This window comes from Dermochelys coriacea, chromosome 5, assembly GCF_009764565.3.
Source record: "Dermochelys coriacea isolate rDerCor1 chromosome 5, rDerCor1.pri.v4, whole genome shotgun sequence".
NCBI lineage: Eukaryota > Metazoa > Chordata > Testudines > Dermochelyidae > Dermochelys > Dermochelys coriacea.
The window spans coordinates 22,301,706-22,323,922 of NC_050072.1; the positions used below are offsets into that span (position 1 = coordinate 22,301,706).

General features: G+C 42.7%; 1 protein-coding gene across 1 annotated transcript in view; it reads left to right on the forward strand.

Moving 5' to 3' along the window:
* LOC119855724 (O-acyltransferase like protein) overlaps positions 1-20,333 on the forward strand; it is a 37,815-nt gene extending 17,482 nt beyond the window's left edge. Inside the window, exons 10-15 of the mRNA XM_038402343.2 lie at positions 3,567-3,646; positions 5,761-5,874; positions 9,727-9,856; positions 13,274-13,460; positions 18,782-18,924; positions 19,732-20,333. Coding sequence (XP_038258271.2) covers positions 3,567-3,646; positions 5,761-5,874; positions 9,727-9,856; positions 13,274-13,460; positions 18,782-18,924; positions 19,732-19,863 — 786 coding nt within the window. The 3' untranslated portion in view covers positions 19,864-20,333. The remainder of the gene's footprint in view (positions 1-3,566; positions 3,647-5,760; positions 5,875-9,726; positions 9,857-13,273; positions 13,461-18,781; positions 18,925-19,731) is intronic.
* Positions 20,334-22,217: the final 1,884 nt, after the last annotated feature.

Sequence of the window (22,217 nt, forward strand, 5' to 3'; positions counted from 1 at the left end):
TCAAATCTGATGTCCTTTCTTAGGCAAAACTCCTATTGATGTCTTTGGGTGATGTCCCGCTGTCTGGAGTGGCTCACGAATGTGAGCGTCTACCTTTTCCTTCCCCAGTCGGGGCATTATTCTGAGCTGCAACCCTCTCTTGGTTCAGAGATGGGTCAGCTTGCTGAGCCTTCACAAACTCCTTTGAGTTTCACTTACATTCAGAGCAGACTCTGAAGGATTTTCAAATTCCCCCTCAAAAGGTAAACTGCAACTGTCAACAGACTGCGGGCACTTCCCTCCCCTTTGCCACCTTCCCTGCTGTCCATGGACAAAGCAGGTAGATCAGATCCACGCTCTCTTCGGGACAGTGTTATAACACTAGCCTGCTTAGATATGGCTAAAATGTTATTACTTATTAATAGCAAATTTTTGAGGCCTACGATAACATCGCCCTTCAATCTTCCCCCTCAAGGTGGACTTTAGTTGGCCCACAGTCACAGAAATTTCAGCCAAAGCTAAAATATTTAGACTTTTTTGCCAGGAAGTCTGTCCCCTTACCAAACTTTCCTTAAGCAAAATGATTTGTGATGCCACATCTCTCCACTCAGCACATTCAATGCCATTCATTCTAGCACTCTTAACAAATTCTTCATTACCTTCCCAAGACTCAGTCCAATATACTTAAGGAGGTCATTGTCTTCCCCTACAATTTCCTCTGAGTTCAAGGTGGTAGCATTGGCACGCCCAGTGGGGGAAGTGGGTGCAGATTGGGGGTGACCTTAAGTTTTGGGCAATTTAGTTTTATGTGGCCAGATGCCCCACAGTGATGGTAGACTACCTGCCTTCCCTTAAGATAAGAGGTTTTAAAATCTGGGCTCCCTTGAGGTTTTTTTAACAATGTTGGTCTTAGGTTTATTCCTAGACCCCCTCATCCCTCTTAACCTGGGGAACAGGAGGATTTCCCTTCCCCTGGAGTTTGAACCCCTCATGAGCCCTTCACTCAGTGTATTCACCAGCAATTTCTGCTGCCTCCAAAAATGTGGAAGTCTTTTTGTCACAAATGGCCATTTTACCTCATCAGCGACTGTCCCCAGTAATTGCTCTTTTGCCACCAGATCAAACAGTTCTTCATAACTGCCTTCGGCCCCTGCTCCTATCACCCATTTTTCATATAATTAAATATCTCCTGTATATATTCCACATGAATGACATTGTCAAACATTTTAAGATTTCTATACTTCAATCAATAGGGGTAATCTTAAACCTTTTCAATACATATTCATTAAGTTTCTCATACACCTTAGTATCACCCTCCTCCGTACCATTAAAAACTTGTCTGGGGGCGGGGGGGGGCAAAGGGAAGAGGGGGAGGATGGTTCCCATGCCTGCGTTCACAAGTTCAGAGCAAACATTTTCAAAGTTATGAAGCAAATCTTACATATTTTCTTATAGCATGGAATACAGACATTACAAGTGAGATTAATGCAGGCAGCAATTTAAATAACATTTCATAGAGTCTAAACACTAATTACATTCTTATAAGAGTAATGCCTACTTTGAGAAAATTAACATACAGGTAAACTGGTCTGGTTTGTTAGTTCTTAGCTAATGCCTGCAGCCTGGGCAAGAGTGGGCACTTGGCCTGCCAGCATCACAGAAGAATTATAGACTAAGACGTCAAAGGGAATTTTACTTAAGTATAGTAAAAATTCAGCAAGGACTTCAAGCTTTGGCTCTATATTTGTAGTTACTGAACATAACTTTGCACTATAAGAGCACTGTCAGCGACCAAGGGGTGAACAGGAGATTGGCGTTTGTATGTAATTCAGACAGGCAACCAAAACTTTGGATGCCTCTCCAAAGTTTATCCAAACCTCTTGAATCAGCAAGCCTAACCTATCTCTTAAGAACAGTCAGTCGCTCGCACTCGATTTCTGACATTGCCTCTTTTCATGTACCAAAGGGCCTTTCTCTCCTCAAAAGCTTTCCTCCAAACTCTTTTTTTGCTGGCTTTTTACCCCAATCCCATGTTATCTACTCCCACTCTGACACCCCTCCATATTAGAACTAATGGAAAAAACTGTACCTTGAAATTGTATTAATTGTATGAATTGTTGTATTATTGTATTATTATTATTATTTTATTTATTAACTACAGTAGCCCCTAGGAGCCTCAGTTATGTATCAGGACCCCATTGTGCTAGGCACTGTACAAACACAGGTCCCTGCCCCCAAAGAAATATATATGAGCTACTTTCCTTGGAAAACAATCACCTAACAACTGAATTTCTTCCCATTATTTACTATTCTCTCGCCACTGCGTCCTTGTCTTCATGATTTCTTGTCATTTTGTTATCTGCCCATCATAGATGGTAAATTTAAGACCTCATGTTCTTATTTGTCTGTCATGGGTCATGCTCACGTATGACATTATTGCATCAAAAAAACCCCAACCCCTCAGTTAAAAGAATGTTACGGTTGCAAAATCAAACCCCCACAAGTTAGGAAATGCCAGAATTAAGGTTATGATAAAGTCCTCAATTACATGATCATATGCCATGTTTTCCTTTCTCTTTCTCCTTTCCTTTCAACCTCATTCTTCAATGTCTTACTGTTTCACATCTGTAAAAAGTTGGGTTTTGCACTCGGTTCTGAAAACAGGCTGAGCATGTAGGGTGACCAGATGTCTCCATTTTATAGGGACAGTCCTGATATTAGGGACTTTTTTCTTATTTAAGCACCTATTATCCCCCACCCCGTCCCAATTGTTCATACTTGCTATCTGGTCACCCTACGAGCATGTCTCATTTTGATCTCTTCCAACAGGGAGTTTCAGTACCCAGAACCCTTCAATCCTGCAGCTTGACTTGCATCCAGACTGCAAAATTACAAGGCTTGGGCCTGGACCACAGCTACAGCAAGACTCCGGCTCTGACTCACTCCCCTAGCAGGGTTCTAGGATCTAAGTCCTAAGCTAGCTGACCTGAGCCAGACTGATTTGTGTGTGGAGTAAAGGGGGTGTTGGGTGCAAATCTGAGTGAGAGCCAAGGCTGAGTGTGTAGTATAGACATACCCTGAGTGTTTTCATGTCCTCAAGGAATGCAAAGATTTTTATGGATTGTAGATGGAAAGGTGATCTTCAAGGTATCCTGGTCAGAGGACAGTGAGAAGGCCTTGCATATCAGTACTGGAACCTTGCAGTACTTGAACTCCCTATGGGCCTGGAGCAGGGTGCAAGGCACCAGCTTTAGATGCTTTTGGGGTCTAGCCTCTCTCCAAAGGAGAGACTACAAACTCATTGTAATCCCACTCTGCATGCATGCACAAGTTACTCCCTTTAAAAGTTATTTTCTTTGTAGGCCTAAACAAAGCTGTACATGTGATCTCTCTGGAATGATGAATCTCATCCCTTTATTAGGGAGTCTAAAAGAGGCTGAACCTCTTGAAGAGCCCTGCATGAAACATGGCTTCATGGCTAAGTCAGTGGAAACTAATGACAAAATTAGGTCAGAAAGCTGTTTGGTGGGAAATCATTTTTGTAAAAACCCAGAGTGTGATAAAAGCTTGAACATTTTTGTTTTCAGTGCAATGGATGGACGTGGTATCTTGCTAATGATTTCCAGTTCTATCTCACAACACCTTTAGTGATCTTTTTATACACTAAGTGAGTATTCTTTGAAAGGGAGATTGTTTCCCGTAAAAATGGCACATTAGACTTGGCTTATTTTTCCAGTAGAGAGCCTCAGTTCATTAAAAGGCACTTTACAAGTACTGGGTACAGGGGAAAGTTATATGCCTTTCTTTTAACACATTGGATATAGTTTAGGCTTTGAATATTTTTCAAGGGTATTTTTTTCAGTCGGCTGGTTGCATGAGGTATGCAAATTGTATGTACAGAGAACTGATACTGAAAAAATATAGAAAGGGATTTTATACAGACAGACATAGTTGAGAACATTTTTATTAATAGCAAAAATAATAGAATTTTGCACTTACATAACATATAGATAGGTTCTGAAGTCAAATGGGCTTCATATGACACAGCAGTCTGCTCGAGTGCTATCTTTGCAGGAGTGGCCCATACTGTTACTGCTGGATAATCTGTTATTCCAGGATATGCCACTACAACTGCTAGGAACTGAAGGTTTGACTGTTACTGGCCAAGTATTTTCTGCAGATATTCTGTGTCAATGGCTGTCATGTGTAGTTGTAGCCATGTTGGTCCCAGGATATTAGAGAGACAAGGTGGGTGAGGTAATATCTTTTATTCTTCAGGTCAAGAAGAAGAGCTCTGTGTGGCTCAAAAGCTTGTTTCTCTCACCAACAGAAGTTGGTCCAGTAAAAGATATTACCTCTCCCACCACGTCTCTGTAATGGCTATGTCACACAGTCCAGGTCCTTAAAGATGATTTCTAATGGAATTTTTAAAAAATTGGACTGATGTCCTTTTTTGATTCATGATGATGCATAAAAAGTCCAGAAAGGTATTTTAAACATTTTGTCTACTTTTGCTTTTTTAATCTTTTAACATCAGGAATATCCAAGAGAGAGCCTCCCCAAACTCTGTCCAGGCTGCATTCAGACAAATCTGGCCTGTTGTCTGCAGATCAGGAGTGTCTAGAATAAATATCACCCAATTCCGCCTAAGTATATATACTGCTCTAGAAATTTAGGATAAAATCCTGGCCCCACTGAAGGCAAAGCCATTGAGTTTAATGGGGCCAGTATTTCAGCCTTACTTTGTATTTTTGTGTGTGTTCAAAAACACCTCCTGTTGTTTGTTGAGAAATCAATACCTTGAGATCAAATATGCTAATTCTAAAAATACCAGTGGCTCTGTGTCTCCTGTAAATTTCAGATTCTGTATGCTTTGAACAATGCTTCAGATACTACACATTTCTCTTCCTCTTAATTTTTTGGCCTCTGTATTTCCCCCAAAGAACACAATATAATAAGCTTCAGTTGTATATGGTTTCTGAAAAGTCTTAAGGAATATGATGAAAGACCTGATTTAAGATTGCTGTGAACATCTCACAGAAGGGTCTATCTCAAGAGAAATGAGTACAAGCTAGATGCTTTCCATTATCGCTTTGCTGAAGTGCAAGCAATGATCATATCCTCCAGGTGAGACTCACACCTTGCCATTATCTATTCTACTAGGCCTTGTAGCATGTGAGAGGCCTGCGGCAAAATTTTCTTAAGTGGTTTTGGGTACACATCTTGAAAAGCTTTTTGCCTGATTTTCAGAGGTATGACTCCCGTTGAGTTTTCTGACTGATCGGCAGACTCTCTGGAACTGTTTCAGTCTCGCTAGCCTCTCAGTTCAGTTTTGGGTTTACATGCTAACAATAAATATTAAGTATCTGTCTGTTCAAGCATCATATAGCTATAAACCCCCAATTTTTTATCACTGGTACAATGTTCTGAAGATGTTTTAAATCAAGTAAATAAATTGAACAGCGACAAACAATATGACCCTGAATCAATGACAGAGAAAAAGCATGTCCCTTTAAAGCACATGGTTAAGTATTGTAATGCATCATGGTCCTATAAATGCACATTTGTGGCATTAATAATCAGATCTCATGACATTTACAATGAGATACCCCAAGATTTTACAATGGATCTCTGAAACGATTGTGTGACACAAATGGAGGAAATGACTTTGATACTTCAGAAAAGGAATAAATGGGATAAAATTACAGGATGAAAGAAATGTTTGCAATGAGATCAGAAAATTGGATGTTAAAAATGTTTTTCTTTACATTTTACTTGTAGAAGCAAATGTGGGTTGATTATCTTAGGAACCACTCTTTTCCTGGCATCTTTCACTGTTACAGCCTTGCTGTCATCATTTTTCAGACTTCCTGTTGCATCTCCTTCAGATACAAGGTAAGGTTCTACAAATACTCTTCATCCCTTATTACTAGGTTAATATGGAAATTAATTTTTGAATAGCTATTCAGCCAAAATGTTGATACTCAGGATGAATAGCTATTCAAAGGATGACTTCTGTAAAGTCATAACAATAAGAGAGAAATTTCCAATATATACAAGTCTTCAGTTTTGTCTTAATACATTTTTTCAAATACCTTGTTGAAGCCTGGCATGGCCAACTGAACCGCAGCTTCTCCCCTCTTCTTCCTAACACAGAAGTTCAATCACAATCAAGTCAGTGTAGTCATTCCTAGTATCTTAACTTTTAGGCCAGTATTATAGCACTACATAATTTATTAACTGCATTGTTAATGGGGTGTCAGAGCATTTAAAGCTTGGATGGGCATCTTTTTAGTTAGTATTTAAATCTGAATAAACAAAATACATTATTTTAATAAAAAAGGAATATTCACCCAAAGCAGTCTGAGCCAAAGAGCATTCAGACTAAGGTATTTAACCTCTCTAGATTCTATTTGTCCTCTTTAAGTTTTAGAAACAAAACTTATTGACATTTTGTAAAAGGAAAAATCATTCTTTTCAGGTATGCATTAATTCTAAAAGTCTTGATAATATATCAAATTATAAGAAAGACAAGTGCAAAGTACTGGACTTTGAAAGGAAAAATCAAATGTACAAATACAAAATGGGAAATAATCAGCTAGGCAGCGGTACGGCAGAAAAGAAGTTAGGGCAGTGGTCCCCAACCTTTCTGTGGGAATAGTATATTCCCATTCCCAGAAGACTGTGGCGGGCGCCAGATACCCTGCCGCCAAAATGCAGCTGAGAAATGGCAACATTTCTCTGCGGCATTTCGGCAGGCGGTTCTCCGGTGGCCGTGCTCGGCGGTGGCACTCTGGCGGCGCGATGTCCTGCGGGCCCACACAACTGCCCCAGCGGGCGCCACTGCACCCGCGGGCACCACGTTGAGGACCCCTGAGTTAGGGGTCATAGCAATCACAAGTTGAATGAGTCGACACTGCGAAAATTGCGAAAAAAGTAAATGTCATTCTGGATTGTTGTTATGGGATCAGGAAGGATTAGGGCCTAACTGGCCCATGAGGTCCCTCTGGGGAATACCTGGGAGCAATCAGGTGCTGACCATTTAGCTAATTAGAAATGGAGCAGCTGAGTTAGAAGGGTAGAACCATACAAAGAGGACGAGATAGAGATGCCCTGTGGCTCTTGCAGGCAGGAGGAACTCACAAGAAATCATAGAATATCAGGGTTGGAAGGGACCTCAGGAGATCATCTAGTCCAACCCCCTGCTCAAAGCAGGACCAATCCCCAATTTTTGCCCCAAATTCCTAAATGGCCCCCTCAAGGATTGAACTCACAACCCTGGGTTTCGCAGGCCAATGCTCAAACCACTGAGCTATCCCTCCCCAGGTGGACTAGGCCTCTGTGATGACTAGCCATTAATGAGGGCTTAGAGTTTACAGTAAAAGCCCCAAGAAAACTGTCAGAGTCCCTGGGGAAGTGAGACTGTGGGGAGCTTCTGTCAGTAAGCTTCAGGAGGAGAGCTGGTGTCTGCCTCTCAATCAGAGAGGCCTACAGTTTGAGCCTGGCTCCTGGGAAGGAAATAGGAAGATCAAGAGTGCTGTCAAAGAGACAGGCTCCTGAACAAGGGGCTATTGTAGAGTAAATCTGACTTGGGACTGATTTATATAGCCAAAAGGGAAAACTGAGGCACAGCCTCAGCTTGGGACAGTTATATTAACAGAGTGTTGTATGTAAGACACAGTAGTTGTTCTGCTCTGCTCGGAACTGGTGAGGCATCAGCTGAAGTACTGTGGCTTAGTTTGCAAAAAGGGAGATTTGGTTAGATATTAGAAAAAACTTTAACCTTCCTTAGAATTAGAAGCACTGGAACCGAGCTCCTAGGGAGGTTGTGGAATGCCGATCATTGGAGGCTTTTAAGAATAGCAATGACAACCACCTGTCAGGGATGATCTAGGTATACTTAATTCTGACTCAGCATGGGTAAAGCACTAGATAACATCTTGAGGTACCTTCTAGCCCTACATTTCTATGATTCTTTAACTTGAAGAAGAAACAGTATTGCCAACCATAAGCATTCAAAAATCATGACTCAGCCTCTCCTTCCCCCTTCCAAAAAAAAAAAAAGAGGATCAGATTTCCTTAAAAACCATAAGGTGTGGTGGGGGGTTTGTAAACAAATTTGGGATTCTTTTCTTTTGCCTTCTGGTTGTTGAGGTTTTTTTAGGGTTCACTTGGGTCACATGTTCAAGCTCTACTCTGCAACCATGAGGGCTAGAAACTTACTTTTTTGTTAATGAAAGCTGGGAGATTTTTTTCTTAATCACACACCTCCAGGAGCTGAGGCTTTAAGAAAAACCACATATTACAAAACTAGTGATAAAATGCCATTGAAAAGGGGGAAGGGAGAGTAAAAAGGAGATGAAAGGGGGAAAGAAAAAACAATAAATCAGTTTTTAAATTAGTAACTTTTCATTTTCCAATTTAATCAGAAAAAAAAATAAAAATTGTGAAATTCCCGATTTTTTTTTTTAATTCTGTTTTTCATTTGAAAAACTTTGAGCAGCTCCAACAACAACTATTCACTGTTTGGAATTGTTTCAGTGCTGAAGAAATGGTAAGATTAAAAAACAGCAAATAAAAAAGGATCTCATTCACTCTCCCAAAGCTGTGTGCCCCTGCATTGCTTAAAGGAGTAGCAAGTAGTAAACATTTATATTTGTCCCTAAAACAAGCACATACAGCTCTGAATACACAACAGGAGCAGAGCTGTTGAATAAGATGGTGCCAGGGCTGAAAGTAAAATGGAGCTCTTACTGGAAGGGGTGGGGCCTCGGGCAGAAGAGGTGAGGCCTCGGGCAGAAGGGATGGGGCTGGGGTCAGCGTCCCCCAGCCAGCCCATCTGCGCTGCCTGGCCCACCCCACCCGGGGCTCCAGTGGCAATTTAAAGGCGATTTAAATCACGGCCCCGGGGCAGCTACTTCTTTTTGCCCTCGTCCGCTGTTGGCGGCCGGGGGAAGGGGTAACAACACTGAAGCGCTGCTGCGGCAGTGCTTTAAGCAGGGCTTGCTCTAGGCACCAGCAAACCAAGCACATGGTTGGAGCAGCACTTTTCAAGGGGCGGCATTCTGCCCCCCCCTTTCTTTTTTTCTCTTCGGCAGCATTCCGCTTTTGGGGCCTTTTTGGGGTGGCAAAAAACCTAGAGCTGGCCCTGGCTTTAAGCAGGGTCCTTTGCTGTGGCAATGCTTTAATGTCATTGCCCCTTTTGCCCCCCCACCCCCATCAGCAGTCCAGCTGGTACGGACCCGGCAGGGCTGCTGATGGGGGGAGCAAAAAGGGCAGTAAAGCGTGGCAGCGCTTTAAGCAGAAGCCTTAAAGTGCTGCCGTGCCAGTGCTTTAAAGTCAGTTGTATGGGCCGGTACTGGCGGCTACTTTTTACCGGTACATCGTACCGATCCGTACCACCTTATTTTCACCCCTGGATGGTGCCATTGTTGCAGCAGTTATGGTTGGAGAACCATAGTTTAAGAATACTTGTGGCACCTTAGAGACTAACAAATTTATTAGAGCATAAGCTTTTGTGAGTTACAGCTCACTTCATCACGAAAGCTTATGCTCTAATAAATTTGTTAGTCTCGAAGGTGCCACAAGTACGCCTTTTCTTTTTGCGAATACAGACTAACACGGCTGCTACTCTGAAACCCATAGTTTAAGAATAGATACACTAAGGTTGGCCTCTTTATGAACAATAGTTAACTATCTTACCATTCACTCAGCTCTTCAGCATAATCCTTTCCTATCTACTTTTAGGGAAATGTCCACAGTGATGTATTTCACAGAATATTATACAAAACCTTACTGTCGATATGGTCCATTTCTAGTTGGTGTCCTCCTGGAGCTTTTCATGTATCACCAACAAGCACAAATCCTCAGAAACAAGGTACATGGATGCGGTTTCTACATAGGCACTGACTTGTGCTTTTGCTAAGGGGTGCTTTTGAAGAGGTGTGTGTGTTGGGGGGGACGGGACACTCTGCCAGTTTTGGGTGGAGGCTATTTTCAGCATATATATTTATACACTTCTTTTATATTCTAGTTACTAAAGGTGTCTGTCATTCGTATCTTTAATATTTTAATAATCATTCAGTTGTTATGAGCTACATAATTACATTGTCATGAATTACGGTATATTAAAATCATTGCAATCACCTACAAGCTGTCTTCACTAACATCCCCGTTTAAAGACATTATGCCTCACTGTAGCTTTCTGAATGAAACTATCAGCAATCTTATTTACATCTAATTCCATGGTACGGTCTTGATGCACAGTAAGGACAGCTACATTATTCAGTTGCGTCTATCCCATTGATGACTGGAGATAATTTTTAAGTCTTCTGAAGCTGGAGAATGAGTTCAGGATGATACAGGCACAGTGAGAAAGAGTACTGCAAATAACTCCAAGATCTCTTTCTTGATGGGTAATTTAGGCACCATCATTTTATATTTTCCCATGTGCATTACTTTGCATTAACATTGAATTTCATCTGCCATTTTGTTGCAAACTAACCCAATTTTGTGAGATTCCTTTGTGTAATTCTTTGCAGATTGTTTTAGACTTCACTATCTTGAATAATTTTGTATCATCTGCAAACTTTGCCACCTCACTGTTTACCCCTTGTTGCAGATCATTTATGAATATGTTCAACAGTACAAGTTACTCGGGGACGCCACTATTTACTTCTCTCCATTCTGAAAATGGACCATTTATTCCTACCCTTTGTTTCCTATCTTTTAACTGGAGTGCCTGAGAATGCTTTCAGGATCATCTAACTTGATCCTGATCCTTAATTTAATATAATGACAAGCCTTTTGGTATCTTAATAACCCTGCCTCTGTTTATAAATAAACTCCCTGCCCCAAGGGCAGAAGTTGCTAGCTGCACAGAACTCATCACATTCCACATTCAATCTCTGGCTCCTGGATACTGATCACCCACTATTTCCCCCCACCCCGTGGCTGAGCACCCACAAAGTTGACGCCTTTGGGTATCTAAAAAGAATGTAAAGCCTGATGTTGATATGAGTTTTCTTCTGGTTTAATCATCAACTCCCTCTGGGGCATAGGTATAATGAGCTGCATGCAAAGTGCACTGCTAGACAAGTCCCCGATTCAGCAAGCTACTTAAACGTGTACCTAATGTTTTACTTCAGTGACACTACTCGTGAACTAATGTTAGGTGAGCGCTTAAGTTGCCGAGTGAGGCTAAAATAAGTGGCTGCATTCTCCAGTAATCGTCTGGATCCCTCCCCACCAGAAAATGCTAGGCTTTCTGAATCTAACCATGTACCAGTAACAGCTAACACAAAGTTACTTTCTGAATCATCATCATCTATCATCCTTCCCACACCATGAGGCAGAAGTCAAACAGGGCCAATCATCCCTATCCTGGGCTCATTTGCACAGATCTTTTATATTCAGATGTAATAATGCCACTTCAGCCATTATTGTACTATGGTTGTCCTCTCTATCTCTTGCCCAGAAAAGAATTGGTTGTCTAGACCAGTGGTTCTCCACCTGGGATGTGCAGAGATCTTCTAAGGGGTACCTGGAACTAATTTAGATATTGGCCTAGTTTTACACCAGGCTACATAAAAATCACTAGCAAAATCAATACAAACTAAAAATTTCATATAGACAATGACTTATTTATACTGCTCTATATATTATACACTGAAATGTAAGTACAATATTTATATTCCAATTGATTTATTTTATAATTATATGGTAAAAATGAAAAAGTAAGCAATTTTTCAGTAACAGCGTGCTGTGACACTTTTGTATTTTTGTCTGATTTTGTACACCAGTAGATTTTAAAAGTGAGGTGAAACTTGGAGGTACGCAAGACAAATCAGACTCCTGAAAGAGGTACAGTAGTCTGGAAAGGTTGAGAGCCACTGGTTTAGACATTCTATTATCGGGCATTCTTAAGATCTGGTGAAGAACTTTGTGAATACTGATTTTATTTACTTACTGCCATTTTGCTCAATAGGAATAGCCTCTTGAGATGCACATCTTGATTGTGTGGAGGGCCCCAGTTAGAATAAGACTGTGTCATGCTGCAGTGCAATACAAACGACCCAGTGCAGGACAGACATTTAAAATAGCAGGCACCACTGAGCAGCCACCATTTCAGTCCTTTTTGCACTGGCAAGGCATCTTGAGAGATGATTCATCAAAAGTGCCTTCAAATCAAACCAGGCCACACTGTGTCTATTTCAAAGAAGCCAGGTACAGTTGCTTATTCCCGCTGCTTGGAACTACTGTAAATTCCCCAAATCGACCTCAAGTATGTTTGTATGTTTTGGCTCCAGGTGTTTTTTTAAAACAATAGACCAGACTGTGCAATGGAAGGAATTTGCTATTTCTCTTGGAGAAAAGTGATTATAAATATACTGGTGCCATGTGATGAACAAATTAGCTCAGTGAGGTAAACTAGCATCATTGTTGTAAAAGGACTGAACTTACCAGCTCACTTTATTTGACTGAGTTGCCAAATCCTGCAGTCCTCACTCAAGACCCACTCTGGCAGAAAGTCTTAGTGAAGAATGAAGCTTTTGCTCTGACATTGTAAGGAAACAATGAACCAGCAGTGAATTGCATTTCCATCAAATGGAAAAGAATTAGATGTTCCAGGGTGAGGACGAAGGATAATGAAACAAGCCGGGAATGAGTCAGACAACACTCTGTAAAGAGGAGGAGGAAGACAAAGTAATAAGCAAAGCTGATCAGGAAATTGCATTAACAAACAAGTCTATTGGGCTGAACCAATGACTATGTGTCTCTTCCTGAGGCAGTCTTTTTTGTGCCAGGGAGTACTTGGCGCACATGGGACTTGAGACAATCTCCTTGATTGTCAATATTCTGTGGTTGTTGGGGTTTCTTATAGAACAATGTGAAAATGTCATTGTCTGTGCTTGGGTGAAGCTCCCACTTCAACACCAAGAAGAGCCATGGCCGTGATCTGACAAGAGAGGCTGATGCACTTTAGGGCATGTGAAGAGGAAGCTTATGACCGAGAATGAAGGAGCCAGGCCACTAAATGGGAAGGCAGCAGAGAAGAAGTAGGAAGAAAGAGCAGGGTCCCAAGAGACACAGCAGTCACATCAGGCCTCAAGACAAGGTTGAAACTTGTCGGCTGGGAAGTAAAGGGTAGAAAGGTAACGCAGTGCATCAGCGTAAAGCACTGAACTGCAGCTTGGGTGAGGCAGTTAGATGGAAAGGAAGAGCGCATTCAGAGCTATTGAAAGAGTTCACTAAGAATATTGGTTTTAAAGTATGTTGTTCTTCATCTCTACAGGTGCAGGCTTCTCTGGGGTGGCTTTGTGCCATGCTTGCCATGCTAGCAGTAGTCTCTCTGGCATATACCATAGAAGACTCTGTGAACTCCTATTCCCCTGCTGCTGTAATTTATCAAGCACTTCACCGGACTCTGTGGGCTGCAGCAATTGGTTGGATCATTTTTGCATGTCAAGAAGGCTATGGAGGTACCTCACAGTTAGTGAACAGATTTGGCTGTAAATCCATTCTTTAAAACTGACTGGCTTAAACAATGGTCCAGCTCACATGCATGTGCTTTTACTGCTGATACGTTTTGTCAGTGTATTACACAGCCCAGAGCCTCTGCTATGGAGGAGGAGGAGTACACAGCAAAACTCAGAAAGAGGAATTAGCGCAGGGGAGAATATGGGCAAAGCTCACACTGGTACAGCTGAAGGGGAAGGGAGAAAGTTGGCTTTCTACCAGGTATCCATTTCCCTGATCCTGGGGCTACAGGTATAACTTAGGGCAGCCTAAGATTTGCTACATTACTCTGACTGGAGAAGTCCATAGCAATCAATCTGCTGGTCAAGGATTGGGTGAAGCAGTGTGTATACCAGCCCTGCCCCCAAATCCTCTTCTGCCTCCTGTATTGAGAGAGGGAAAGTGGGAGGCATAAACCAGCTTGATCATGTTTATGTCACCCAAGGGTTCCCCTCCACTGAAAGAATCCTGAGCTGCCTGTTTGAGTCAACTCTGCATAGCCTTTGTGCTTCTGAAGTGGCACAAAGGGCCCTTAACCTGGGCCCAGATTTGGTCCTATGCCCCTAGTTATAAAATTGCTTGTACTCTTACACCATTTTTACCATTCCAATACTACAGTGGTATCAGATAGGATCAGCTCTGGACATTCCCAAGTGTTGAACTTAGTTCAAAGAGTGGTGCTATTTCTTCATGCATCATGCTTGTCTCTGATTCGCTGATGTGGACCCTGGAGATGTGGGGGCTGTGGTGGGGCTCCGACTTTTCAGATTTCACTGTCCCTTTTTGTGGCACACTGTCCCACTAAGCAGAGGCAGCTCACCTGGATTCAGCAAGGAGCAGAAGCACATCCATGCAGAACAGGTGGTAAGGCATCTAGTTCGGCTGCTCTGGTGGCACTAGCAGTCAGAGAGAGGTGAGAGGAAAGATGGGAGCCAGAGGATGCACAAAGAGTGAGACAAGGTAAGGGATAGAGAGAAGTGGAAGAAGAGTGGACACGGGGATGGCCTGATGGAGAGTAAAGAGAGAAACAATGGGAATGATGTAGATAGAAGAAACAATAGATGACTACACATTGTATTTGCTTGATCCTCTGCTAATATAAATCAGCCTGGGTCCACTGCGTTCAATAGAGATTTACTGATTTACACCAGCTGAGGCTCTGCCCCCACGTGTTATGGGATTTATCTTCCAGCCTCAGTGGAATACTTTTTAGTTGTATAACCAAAGTGCAGGAATTGTCAGTGTCCGAGTAAACAGGGTTCGAAATGTTGACGTAGCAGTGGAACTGGAGAAAAACAGTCCCAAACTGTGGTTTGCTATAGTGCAGAGAAACTGCACTGAAACAAATTCATTTATCCAAGAGCTTACTGTTCACAGCAATGGGGAAAGTGAAATTCCTATTTTTTTTAAATTAAAAGGTAGAATCTGCAGAAGGTTGCAGAATGTAGGAAGACTGAGACACCATGATTTCAACAATTTCCATCCCACAATCAACCTCAGCCTGGACCAGTCCACACAAGAGATCCACTTCCTGGACACTACGGTGCTAATAAGCAATGGTCACATAAACACCACTTTGTATCGGAAACCTACTGACCGCTATTCCTACCTACATGCCTCTAGCTTTCATCCAGATCATACCACACGATCCATTGTCTACAGCCAAGCTCTACGATATAACCGCTTTTGCTCCAACCCCTTAGACAGAGACAAACACCTACAAGATCTCTATCATGCATTCCTACAGCTACAATACCCACCTGCTGAAGTGAAGAAACAGATTGACAGAGCCAGAAGAGTACCCAGAAGTCACCTACTACAGGACAGGCCCAACAAAGAAAACAACAGAACGCCACTAGCCATCACCTTCAGCCCCCAACTAAAACCTCTCCAACGCATCATCAAGGATCTACAACCTATCCTGAAGGACGACGCATCACTCTCACAGATCTTGGGAGACAGGCCAGTCCTTGCTTACAGACAGCCCCCCAATCTGAAGCAAATATTCACCAGCAACCACAGAACAGAACCACTAACCCAGGAACCTATCCTTGCAACAAAGCCCGTTGCCAACTCTGTCCACATATCTATTCAGGGGACATCATCATAGGGCCTAATCACATCAGCCACACTATCAGAGGCTCGTTCACCTGCGCATCTACCAATGTGATATATGCCATCATGTGCCAGTAATGCCCCTCTGCCATGTACATTGTTCAAACTGGACAGTCTCTACGTAAAAGAATGAATGGACGCAAATCAGACGTCAAGAATTATAACATTCAAAAACCAGTTGGAGAACACTTCAATCTCTCTGGTCACTCGATTACAGACCTAAGAGTGGCTATCCTTCAACAAAAAAGCTTCAAAAACAGACTCCAACGAGAGACTGCTGAATTGGAATTAATTTGCAAACTGGATACAATTAACTTAGGCTTGAATAGAGACTGGGAATGGATGAGTCATTACACAAAGTAAAACTATTTCCCCATGGTATTTCTCCCCCCCACCCTCCCCCACCCCCCACTGTTCCTCAGATATTCTTGTTAACTGCTGGAAATAGTCTACCTTGCTTGTCACCATGAAAGGTTTTCCTCCTTCCCCCCCCCCCCCCCGCTGCTGGTGATGGCTCATCTTAAGTGATCACTCTCCTTACAGTGTGTATGATAAACCCATTGTTTCATGTTCTCTGTGTATGTATATCAATCTCCCCTCTGTATTTTCCACCAAATGCATCCGATGAAGTGAGCTGTAGCTCACAAAAGCTTATGCTCTAATAAATTTGTTAGTCTCTAAGGTGCCACAAGTACTCCTTTTCTTTTTGCGAATACAGACTAACACGGCTGCTACTCTGAAACCTGTCATAAAATTATGAGTGCCACATGATTTTTTTCATACCTATGATTTCTCCTTTCGCTGATAAATAAATATACCTGGAGGATTTTTCTGTGTGTGTTTCATCCCTCTCATGCAAATTGTCCCACCATCAGGCCCTGTTCCTGCCGAGCACCCTGCTCAGGCCAGATATGGAAAAAGTGATGTCACAAACAGCAGAGAGCTTTATAAAGCTCTGGTAAATATTGTAGCACATGCCCACTGCATACGAGTTCAGTTTTTAAACTCCCACCCTCAAACAGCAGCCCTTGAGAGGAACCAGTCCTCAGTGGGAAGCCAGCGTTCAAGTTTTAACTGCCTCGGCTATGTCTGTGTCTAAAAAGTGTAGCTAGAATTTTTAAATGGTGCTAAGGTGGTGCATTGGTCTTGTGCAGCGGCGTGAATGCCATTCATAGGCTCCAATTCAGTGAAGAACTTCAGCCCTTGCTAAAGTACATCCCTGTTCTGCAAAGCACATGAGCATGTGCTCCAACCCCATTCAAGTCCATTGGTCTTAAGAACATGCATAAGTGTGTGTTTGCTCAATCAGGGAATGATTGGATATGTCCTTCCATGGAAATATGGACAAACACCCAAAATACAAAAGAGGGCTGTGATGAATTTAAATAAAAGCCGGAATTTGCTGCTGAAGTATACCTGGGAAATCCAGTGAAGCTATCTGGCTGTAAATCTGTAGAATATGGCCCCCCAAAAGTCTAAGAAGACCTTCAAAAATATAGGCATTCAAATAAATAGAAAATAAGGTTAAACGTTTCTTATTTTCTGATGAAACAATCCAGGAAATAGCATACAATTTAAATCCAACTATGTGTAAGCGGGGAAATAGTCCTGTATTGTGGGGAACCTCCCTGGCTTCTATACTACCCCGGTGAAGTGGGATAGCAAAAGGATCTGAGTCCTCGCTCCCACTTCCTTTATCCAGTGGCCTCCCTGCCCTTGAGGACTCCCCTTCCACTCTCCTGTCTGGCAGAGTCCTCGTAACCCCAAAAAGGCTGGGCCAGGATTCCTGGGGGGCTCGACCCCCCAACCCTGCTGTGGTCACCTAGGACAGGGACTAGGGTGTACCCACTCCGGGGTGCTCTCTCTGCACTGGGCACTTCTCTGACCCACTGACCATTACATACAATTTAAAGCAAATGCAAGTTATTTAATCAACAATTAATTTTAAAAAGAATAAGGAAAAATGGGAAAGGTTAAAGGAAACACATCACCCCGCTCTGTGGCAGGGAACATCACAAACAGTGTCTCTGGAATGTCAGGGCAGTTCACAGTCTGCTCCTTGTAAGCCCCAGGCCTGCTTCTCAGGCCCTGGCTGTGCTGTAGGGATGCTGTGGGTTGGACACTTGCTCTGGTGGTGGCCACACGCTCTCAGGCTCTAAGTGGTAGGACCCTTCTTCCCAGTGACGCCCCCGCCCTGTCGGGGTTACGATCCAAGCCTGGCTTGCAGAGCCTCTTGGCTGAGGCGTCTCCCTGTGCTGGGCCTGCTGCCCAGAATCCCCCTCGCTCTCCCCAGCTGCTCCAGCCCCAGCTCTGGACTGCTCCAGCCCCAGCTCCACCGCTCTGTCTCAGTGCTGCTGCTGCTCTGCCTCCAGCTCCCTGGGCTGCTTTTCTGGCCCCTCTGGCTCTGCCTGCTACAGCTCTGCTCCCAGGACAGGTCTGCTCTGCAGGCTGCTTCTGTGACTCTGCTCCCAGCACTGACCTGCTTTGTGGGCTGCTTTTCTGGCTCCTCTGGCTCTGGTTGCTGCAGCTCTGCTCCCAGGGCTAGTCTGCTCTCTGTGGGCTGTGCCTCTGGCTTTGGGGCTGCAGCTCTGCTCCCAGGACAGGGTCTGCTCTCTCTGGGCTGCTTTTCTGGTCCCTCTGGATCTGGCCCAGCTCTGCTCCCCAGTTCAGCTTGGGCCCCTGCTTTCTCCTTAGCTCGGCCCCACTCCGTCTGACCCAGGCAATTCCAGCTCATGCAGAGGACAGGACCTCCCTGGCCTCCTGACTCCCTGATTAGCCTGCCCGCCCTGTCATTCAGGCTGATCTGGAGCATTGGCCTCTCCCCATTGTTCCTGGGGGCTGTCAGTTGCAGGGTCCTGCTTCCCCATCGATCTTTCCCCCTTTTTACTACTGGGAGCTAGCAACTAAAACACGCACACTGAATTTTTGCCCCTTTACATATGCATAAACTTCACATTGTTCTGGAAGCTTGTTTCATTCACTCCATCACATTGGTATGTTGAGAATTAGTCTGCTTTGTGCTGGTTATAAAATGTACAGTTTTAGTCTAGCTCTTACAGATTTCTTTTTTTATTTTAAGGATAAGAAAACTAGTAAAAATTGTGGCAGGCTTTAAAGAGGGGCCAGTATGGTGCTGAGTGAAACAGATATTTTGCTTTATTCCCAACAGGTTTAGCTAACTGGGTGCTTTCATGGGACATTTGGACTCTACTAGCTAAAATTAGTTATGCCTGCTATTTGGTGCATCCGATGTTAATCATACTTTATAATGGACTTCAGGAAACTCTTATGCACTACTCAGACATAAACATGGTGAGTGGGATTATCTGATCTTTTGGAGATATTACAATCATAGTTAAATGAAACACGATTGATTAACGTTTATTATCATTTGTGTTTTTATTAAATCTTTGTGCTGCTGCTGAAAATTACATTATTTATTTTGATACCAGAATTTGTTTCTAAGAAAGGTTACAAATATATTTGTGCTCATCATGACATCACATTCTGCAGGCTAGGAGCTATTATCATTTTGTTCCTAGATAAGGCTTATTTTCTTCTTATGCCAGTATGAACCTGGTGAAATAGCATTCACTTCAAAGGTGTTGCATGTGAATTACAAAGGTGTGAGAGAACAATCAGGCCCCATGTGTTTTCCTGCATTGCTGTAGCCTAAGGGTGGCCAAACCGTGGCGCTTTTACAGTTAAAATGTGGCTCATAGAGCCCCTCCCCCATTCTCCACCTACCAGACTGGAGCAGGGGAGAGCTCAGGGTTTCTGCCCTGCAGTGGGGTGGTGGGCCCTCGGGGCTTCGAGACCCCTCTCCCCACGGGGCTGAAGCCCCGAGCCCTGGAAGGCACACCCCAATACTTAAACTTCTGAAGATTGTTGTATGTGGTTCAGAGGGTAAATATGTTTGGCCACCCCTGCTCTAGATATTTTGTTCTTCAGTTTTATAGTGACTAGGTACATGCTGAACATAGTTGATATTTTATTACTGACTTAATGCATCCCCTGGCTACAATGAACTGATAATTTGCATAAAAAACAAAGGGAAAAATCACAGTTTTGAACCCACATACGAAACCCTTTTAACCAATCCTGTGCTTTTCCCCATAGCTCTACCTGTTTTTCGGACACTGTCTGATGACATTCATCACCGGGTTGGCATTGACCGTGCTGGTTGAGAAGCCATTTGAAGGATTAAAGCAGTCTCTTTCATGTCAATTTCACAGGAAGGCCTGGTTGTAAAGGGGAAAACAAAGGCAGAATGGTGCTCTGAAAATATGTGTAAGGCCATTGCCCTAACCTATCAGATCAGATCCCGCGTTAAGACTGACCTTTACCAGGATGCCTGTGAAACATTATTAGGTGATCGTGGCTAGACAAGTAGCAAGCTGAAACTACTGATGTTTATCTACCTCCACCAACAAACCAACCAACCTCTGTTCCTACAGTTTGTTTGCACAGACACTCTAGGCAAACACATTTAAATTATTGTTACCTTAAGCTGTTTGTCTGCGTCTCCTGTTTCTTGCATCTTGCCTTAAACTAAAGACTGTGAGCTCTTCAGGGCAGGGCCTGTTTTGTGTGTCAGTACAGTGCCTAGCACCATGGGGCCCTGGCTTGGCTGGGTATTCTAAGTGCTCCTGTAATACTGGACATATACTGTAATATTAGCCAAACCGGATAGTCTCTACGCAAAAGAATAAATGGACACAAATCTGACATCAGGAATTATAACATTCAAAAACCAGTAGGAGAACACTTCAATCTCCCTGGTCACTCAGTAACAGACCTAACAGTGGCAATTCTTCAACAAAAAAACTTCAAAAATAGACTCCAGTGTGAAACTGCAGAACTAGAATTAATTTGCAAACTGGACATCATCAAATTAGTCCTGAATAAAGACTGGGAGTGGTTTGGTCATTACAAAACCTAAACCTAATATCCCCCTACTGTTACTCACACCTTCTTGTCAACTGTTTGAAATTGGCCACTCTCATTACTACTACAAAAGTTATTTTTCCTCGCTTGGTATCCTGCTGTTGATTGAATTGTCTCGTTAGACTGACCTCACATTTGGTAAGGCAAGTCCCATCTTTTCATGTATTTATACCTGCTCTTGTATTTTCCACTCCATGCATCTGATGAAGTGGGTTCTAGCCTACAAAAGCTTATGCCCAAATAAATTTGTTAGTCTCTAAGGTGCCACAAGGACTCCTCGTTGTTTTTGCTGATACAGACTAACATGGCTACCACTCTGAAACCTGTAATACATGTAATAAAGAGGGCCCTACCAAATTCATGGTCCATTTTCATAAATTTCAGTCATAGCATTTTTAAAATCTTGAAGTTCATGGCTTCAAATATTTAAATCTTAAATTTAATAGTGTTTAAAACTGGCAAAATATAAACATGTAAAGCCCTTAAGACTCAGTGTTTCTCAAACTGGGGGTCTCCATCCAAAAGGGGGTCTCAAGGCCGTGAAAAAACGCATCACAGACTGTGAAATCTGGTCTTTTGTGTACTTTTACCCTATACTATAAAAGTACCCTATACTATAGGATAACAGTATACAAAAGTACAGGGCATTTCTCAAACTGGGGGTCCTGACCCAAAAAGGGGTTGCAAGGCTATTGTAGAGGGCTTGGGATGATTTAGTTGGGGATTGGTCCTGCTTTGAGCAGGAGGTTGGACTAGGTGACCTCATGAGGTCCCTTCCAACCCTGATATTCTATGAAAGCTGCTGGTGTCTTTGGAGTGATGGGCCTGGATTATTTCCTTGGCTCAAAGGAAGTGTCTTCATAATGATACTGTATGTGCAAATCTCCATTCTAACATTAGCTGTATGGAAACCTGGAAGCATGGAAATACATCTTAAATGTAAACAGTCCAGCATGCATTTGCTGTTTGCAAATGTCTGATGAAATAATTCAGCTTAACTTCAGCAGGTGTAAGCACTTGCTTATTGTGAATGTCTGCCACCCTTTCTGTGTATGTTGTATCCAGTTGTAGACTATAGTGTAGACTGTAGTGCAGGGATTACAGCAAGTTCATTAAAATATCTTTGTGTGTGGAATGTTGACATGTTTGATTTATTCAGCTGCTGCATTATTTTCCCTGTGATAGTAACAGTAGCAGCATGCTAAAACACTCAACATGAGGATTAAATAGTGATTTCTTCTAGCCGTGTTTAGAAAAAGAGAGCCCTGCACATGTACACAATTTATATTCTCATCTGATCTTTGATCCACAAACATGGTTCACAGATTTGTAGGGCTCTATAGATATATGCAAAGGGACCCTCCAACATTTTTCCTTTTTTAAGCATCCATCTTGTGTCCATATTTTTTAAAGCACCACTGTTTGTTTGTTTATGGCTTGTTTACAAGTCAGGAATCTTCCAGTTTTGCCATCCAAACTATCTAGCTAGTATCTTAAAGACATTGCTCTGGGGGAGCGATTTAATCTCCATGACTTCTGTAAAACCACATAGTTTCTCTTTTAACATATTGATTAAAGTTTCATGATTCAGGCAGGCCACATTTTCTGCCCCCATGGGGGAGATTGTTGTGCAGCAGTGACCTTAGTCTGTAACGTCA